Source organism: Otolemur garnettii, unplaced genomic scaffold (assembly GCF_000181295.1).
Source record: "Otolemur garnettii isolate 467f Iridium unplaced genomic scaffold, OtoGar3 scaffold00294, whole genome shotgun sequence".
Classification (NCBI taxonomy): domain Eukaryota; kingdom Metazoa; phylum Chordata; class Mammalia; order Primates; family Galagidae; genus Otolemur; species Otolemur garnettii.
The window spans coordinates 10,131-17,087 of NW_003852689.1; the positions used below are offsets into that span (position 1 = coordinate 10,131).

The window sequence follows — 6,957 nt, forward strand, 5'->3', positions numbered from 1 at the left end:
GTGCTTGCTGGTGCCTGTGGAATGTCATTTGTCCTCACAGAAACCACTCTATGAGGCAGCACTATTATCTCACCCATTCCCAGGGAGAAAACAGAGGCTCAAAGGGGGCTAGTCAGCTGCCAAGGCCACACAGTGAGTGGCAGAAACAGCACTTGGGCTCAGGGCTGTTTCATCCCACAGAGCATGTCCTGTTTATGAAAAGATTCTCAGCATCACTGGTCATTAAAACAATGTAAATTAAAACCACAACCAGACATAACCACATACTTATTAGAACCAAGACAAGGATGGGAAAGCAAATAGAATTTTTTACAGTGTTGGTGGAATGCACGACCTCTCTACAAAACAGTTTGGCAGTTTCTTGTGACATTTCTTTTTGAGATGGGGTCTCTGTCACCTGGGCTAGAGTGCAGTGGCAACATAACTCACAGCAACCTCAAACTCCTGGGTTCAAACAATTCCCCTACCTCAGCTTCCCAAAGTGCTGGGATTTCAGGTGTGAGCCACTGCACCAGGCCAGTTTTCCATGACATTAAATGTACCCTTCCCATAGGGCCCTGAAGGAATCCCACTCCTGGTATCTACCTAAGAAAAATAAAAAGTTACCATCATGCAAAAACCTGAACACAAATACTTATAACAGTGTTCAGCAAGGGGCAGGTCTATGCAGTCCTACCCCCAAAGGCCAGGGGAGCTGAGAGGTTAAAGAAAGAGCCTGACAAATCCAGTTTCTCAGAAACATTTAATAGAGACTTATGAATGAAGCCATGTCTCAGGTGGCTGTGAGATGGTGGATCCCTGTAACCACTCTCTCCCAAGATTTTTTATATAATCAGTGTTTTTGGTAAAACAGTGCAGCGGGTCATGCCTAAGAACCTCTCGTGATCACTGGGGAATTTAGGTAAGCATCTTTATGAGCAGTAATATTTGCTACAGGAATAGTTTCTTGACCTTGCTGTGGACCTCCTTGGTATTCAGTGCTTAAACATCAGTCATTAGAATGGTTTTGCTTTAAGATGATTTTACTCAGCTAGACAGGTGGCTCATGCCTAGCAGTATGGGAAGCTGAAGCAGATGGATCACTTGAGCTCAGGAGTTCGAGACCAGGCTGAGCAAGAGTGAGACCCCCATCTCTACTAAAAATAGTAAAACCAGCTGGGAATGGTGGCAGGTGCCTGTAGTCCTAGCTACTCAGAGACAGAGGCAAAAGGTTCTCGTGAGCCTAAAAGTTTGAGGTTGCTGTGAGCTATGACACTTTGGGACTCTACCCATAGTGACCCAGTGAAACTACATCACAAAGATAAAAAAAAAAAGATTGTGTTACTCTTGCCTTGCAACAGGCTGTTTTCCTATAAACAGTTTTATTAATAATTGCCCCAAACTGGAAGCAACTCAACTAGCCTTCAACTGGAAAACAAATCAACACCATGTGGAAGCACCATACAAAGGAATACTACTCAGCAACAAAAAGGTACCAAATATTAACACACGGAACAATGTTGATGAATCTCAGAGGCAGTATGCTAACTGAAGAAATCCAGACACAAAAGCCTCGGTGTTCTGATTCCGTTTCCTTGGCATTCTGGAAAAGTCAAAACTATAGGGATAGAGAATAGATTAGTGGTTGTTGGGAGGGTAGGACATTTCTGGCAAAGTAGCCAATTAGGGCAGTACTTTGGCTATCAGCTGGGGCTATCACACTGCAAACAACCTGGGGTAACATGTGCAAATGGTGGGGTACTTAGGCAGAATCTCTGCGGACAGCATAGACAGACCCAAAGAGCCTGATCACAGGACAACATTGTCTTAGAGAGGCCGTGGGCCTGACACCCAGATAGTATGAGCAGTCAATCTGAAATCTTAATAGGGAACTTGGATGGAGACACAGAGGGTGAACAGATTCTCAGTTGCTGTAACACTGGAAGGGAAAGTGTGTGTGCGTGTAAGACAGAATTGAAAGTCAGAAGTCCTTTCTAGATAGAGAAGCTGGGAGGTTGCATTTCTACTCAGAGCAACATTGCACAACTGCTTGCCAGGGAACTTGATATATTAAACCTTTCTTTTTATTTTCTTTATTCTGATGTTTTAACACATTGGGTCCTGCTGACCCAGGAGGGAATGGGCCTCCCAGGGTTAGCTAGAGCCAGCAAGGAACTCACCCACAAGCATGCTTTTCAAATACAAACAAACTGATAGAAGCCTACACACCACCTCCTTTATCAGATTCTCGTACTCCAGCCCACTATCCACCTGTCCTAATCACCCCAAGGCCACATAACCAGACAAATAAGGACAGACCCTATTCCACAGAGCCTGCTGAAATTATTCAAACTAGCAAATCTTAAGCCTGCTTACCTTGCCTCACCTGTTCCTTCCTGCAGAATCCATAATAAAATTTCTTGACCCAAGTTCCCCTCTCTTTCTTGCCTCATGACAGACCCTCATGAGCCAAAATGTCTTCCCCCACTCCCATGAACTGGCATGGCATGCCCCATGTTTAAGGGAACTGTGAGTAATAAACTATATTTCAAGAGCAATTGTTTCCTGATCTGTTGGCTCATGTCATATTGTCTATGAATACACTATATTTTAGGACAGTAACGCATTTCTGGTGTCAGTTTATAGAATAAGACCTGGCTTTTCTGTGGGGCTTGAGGCCACCACATGTAATAGTGGTCTGTTTTGCTTTGCTGAAGCCATCTGGCCACCACTAGGACACTGTCCCAGCAGTTCCTGAGGAGCAGGTTAGCTGTGTTGGGCAGTCTGCCACCTGTCTCTAGAGAGGTAGGAGGGGGTCTAGCCAGGTAAGGCTGTGTAGATCCAGAGATCAAAGAGGAGGATGTGGGGCCAGAAGGTTCACCTAGAATTTCTCCATCTTCTCTATGAAGATTTGGTCTGGGAACAGCACCTCCCCAGTGTAGCTGATGTGTTTACAATGAACCAGGCTGTAGGTATTGTCAAACCTCAGGACATTTGCAGTGAGAAACAGACATTCAGATAAGATGTTTCAGCTTGGACCCTGCCCTGCATGTGGCAAATCCCCCCCCCCTTTTTTTTTTTTTTTTTTGGTAAATCCCTTTTTGGTTACTAGACCAGGGAATCACTGCAACAGCTGAGAGGCCAGCCCCACACTCTGCCAACCACAACTAAGGGCCTTCACCTGGTAGGACCTGAATGCACATCAAGGCACCCTCCTCCAACCCAGGTGGAACCATTCCTGGCCAACACTTATAGACACCAGCCTTGAAACAGATGAGGCTCCCATCCTGGGGCACCAGGTGGGCATTGTAGTGCTGGCTGGGCAGCACCTCTATCATCTTGCAAGCCCTCTGCTGCTCCCCCATCTTGGTCTTCAGGAAAACTCCAAAGCTGATGTCCCCACCATTTGATTAGAATTGACGCCTGCAGTGGATGACACAGCTATAGAGATTACCACGTGCCTGGGCTCTGGAGAAGCCTTCCTCTAGGGTCACCATCCCTACCTGAGCACACAGCCTGGGAACAGGATCTCATTCTCCACCTGTAGGGAAGAGCCGCAGCCCATAGACTCTGAGTGCTCTTACTGTGCCCTCACCTGGTTGTGAAGGTAGAAGCTCCTAGGCACCTCACTCCTCTAGTTGATCTGTGGACCAGGGTGGGTGAGCGGGCACTAAACCAAGTTGTCTCCCCTCCTATGTGCCCTCTGGGCTTCCTGTACTTTGATCAAGCACTTGGAGTTGGCATCAGGGTCAGTCATAGCCCCCCCCAAACTCCATAGGCAGGAAGTCTGGATTAATGAACTTTATGAGCTCCTGCTTTGGTTAACTATGTAGGCCAGAAGGGGGGCTTTGAGGGGGCTCAGGAGACTCAACAGAAGGCAGTAAGGCCGAGCCCAGTGCCATCCTGCTCTCCCTAACTGGCATGCTTCTGGGCTAGGGATGGAATCTAAGGGACTCTAGGTCTTGTCCTGGGCTTAGCATGTATTCCTATGCTAACCAGTTCATTCCTGTCCACTCCCATTGGAAGTCCAGACTCTGCCCCAATCTTTCTTTGTGTAGGCCTATTGGCCATGTTCATAGAAACTGGACCAGCAATTCCTGGAGCCTGGGCTTGAAGAAAGGCAGGCTCTGGCCTGGAGTCCACAGTTCCTTGGAGATTGATCTCAGTCTTCAAGTCAACCCCTTCCCTTCAGTCCTAGAGCTCCAGCACTCTCAGAAGTGCAGGGCCAACCTCGTGTCAGTTCCCCACTCCCACACCCCAAGCTGCTCTGAGATGGCTAATGATATTTCAGAGACAAAGGAACAAGGGCATTGCAGAAACAAAGAAGAAAAAAGCAGAAGTGAAGGCTTGACATACCTCAGGATAGGAATAGATGACATAAGCGGGAAAGTGATGAAAAAGTCAAAGACAAAGCCCACACAAATTTGACATAAAAAAAGGACACTAAGTTAAAAATCAGATAATAGCTGGTGGAGGCAAGATGGCCAACTGGAGCCAGCTTTCCATAGAGGCTTCCATCCAGAAGGAGAGTTAAAGGACAGAAGGTTAACAAGTAAGTCAATGGTTTAGAGCTGAGCCAAGAGAGAAGGTTGAAGAAAGCACATCAACCCTGCTGAGGTGAGCTGCAATCCCAAGGAAACAAACAATAGTTACAAAATCCATTGCCAAAAGGACAGGAGTCCCCTCCCTCATGAGAACAGCTTGCAGTATACTCTATATCAGAAGTCCTCAAACTTTTTAAACAGGGGTCCAGTTCACTGTCAATCAGACTGTTGGAGGGCCAGACTGTGGGCCCTGGGATGAGTTGGCTGCTAAGCAGGACAGGCAGTGGTGGCAAAAAACACCTGACAGGCCGGATAAATGTCCTAGGTGGGCCACATGTGGCCTGTGGGCCATAGTTTGAGGACACCTGCTCTATACAAACAAGTGAGCAGAGTTCAGATCCCCTCCTATTTTATCCAACAGGAGAGACCCTCTAAAAAGCGGAACTCCTTCCCTAGAGAGGACCTACAAATGTGCCATGGCAATTCCCCACCAGGCATAAAACTGTATATATTCTCTACCTGCAATTCTGAACTCTCAGAATTCGCCTCCATTCTCACCCTGAGGTCTGGAGGCCTGTGCCCCAAAGAGTCCAGAGTCTTGGGCATTTTCTCGAGAGGTGTGGACAGGGTGTGGGTTGTTACTTGTCTGTGCTGATTCTGCAGCATGGGAATAAGGAGAAGCTGGTGAACTGAGGGAACCTTATGGGAGAGAGAAAGAGGCGTTGTCCCACAGCACAGATCAGCAGTGGCAGCAGTGGGAACAATAGGGCTCATATCCCTGGGGACATTTGGAGAGACACTCCCTGCTTCTCTGGGCAACCAGAGGAAGCTAGGCATCTTCTCTGGTGGCAGCCACTAGTGGAACAGATCTGGGACAGAAACACAGACCCCATGAGTAAAGAGTATGCCTGAGGCAGTACCTGACTGGGTAGAGCATAGCAGGGACGGAAACTACATGAGCACAGAGATGGCATACTCCCAGGGTGGGGCTGAGTTAGAAGGACTGCTTTAGTGAGCCTAAGATGCACCAGGCCCCCAGGGGGTCATAGCTGAGGCAAAGGCAGGCAGGCAAAGGCAGGAACTGAGAGCTGAGTGTGAGCTCTAATTGCACCCACCCCAATACAGAGAGCAGTGGAGACAGACATGTCAGCACAGACCAGGGCTGAGTTGCAGTTTCTGGCCTGGTCCATAGGGGAATATAGCCAGGACAAAAACAAATTCTGTGAAAATATAAGTGTCAGCAACATCAATTAAGGGCAGGGCTGGAACTGAGTGAACTGCCCAGCTTCCATTAACCACCCAAGGTTATCAGGCCTCAGCTCCCCCACCCGGATTGTTGCAGAGAGCAAAAGCTTGGCCAAGGAAACATAGATATCCCTGTGACTCAGGCAGGTGCAAACCCCTGGAGCATCTACTCATTGGAGAGAACTGGGTCACAGCCCTGTGGGGTTACCAGTGACTGGGTGTGACAGAGGTGCAAGGTAAGGAAGGAGGCATCAACCTTCCCAGGCTAATTCATTTGCTGGGTGGATCCTTCTGACCTCAAAGAGCATTGGAGCAAGTCATACTTGAGCTACCAGCAGACCACTGCTATCTAGTTTCCAGAGACCTTTTGAACTCTCCCATTGGAGACTGGGTGCTGACTGAGACAATTGATTTGGACCTCTTGGACTGGGCCAATCACCCAGGGACTATCCAAAGTGGTACCCTGGGTGTGTGGTTGTGTGAAGGTTTGATTTTCCTTTTCCAGTTGTTGCCCATGGAGGGTGAAGTGACTTAATTGCTGGTATTTCTCCACAGCTGAGACTTCAACCCAGAGTAACTGATTCACTAGGGTAGGACAGAGACCAGCTGGAAAAAAAGACAGAGCCACTTAGCCCCACCACACAAACCAGGTCCCCAGTTTCTCAGGCTGGAGCACTGTATGGGTCCTGTGCAAAGCTCTAGAGGAAAAGGTAAAGACACCAGTCCCAGCTCTTGAACAAAGGGCTGGTTAATCACTATGCCAGAAACCCCCAACCCAACTTCACCTTATCTGCTCATTAGCCAAATGGTGTTAAATAATCATGGGGAGGAATCAGCAGCAAACCTCTGGTAACATGAATAACCAGAGTAGATCAACTACCCCAAGGAATGATATGGAGGACACAACTGAAGATCCCATTCATAAACAGATGGCTGAGATGTCAGAAATAGAATTCAGAATTTGGATTGAAAATAAGATTAATAGAATGGAGGTAAAGTTGTTATTAGAAATTCAAGGACTGGCTTGGCGCCTGTGGCTCAAGTGGCTAAGGCACCACCCACATACACCTAAGGTGGCGAGTTGGAATCCAGCCTGGGCCTCCCAAACAATGATGGCTGCAACCAAAAAATAGCCAGTCATTGTGGCGGGTGCCTGTGGTCCCAGCTACTTGGGAGGCAGAGAAGGAGA

The 6,957-nt window shown here is 47.8% G+C and overlaps 1 protein-coding gene across 1 annotated transcript in view; it reads right to left on the reverse strand.

The window, feature by feature from the left end:
* Positions 1 to 2,860: 2,860 nt before the first annotated feature.
* LOC100946377 (putative SEC14-like protein 6) overlaps positions 2,861 to 6,957 on the reverse strand; it is a 17,666-nt gene continuing 13,569 nt past the window's right edge. The window contains 6 exon segments of the mRNA XM_012813727.1: positions 2,861 to 2,973; positions 3,233 to 3,402; positions 3,483 to 3,622; positions 3,698 to 3,745; positions 3,747 to 3,794; positions 5,802 to 5,808. Of these exon segments, the coding sequence (XP_012669181.1) occupies positions 2,861 to 2,973; positions 3,233 to 3,402; positions 3,483 to 3,622; positions 3,698 to 3,745; positions 3,747 to 3,794; positions 5,802 to 5,808 (526 nt within the window).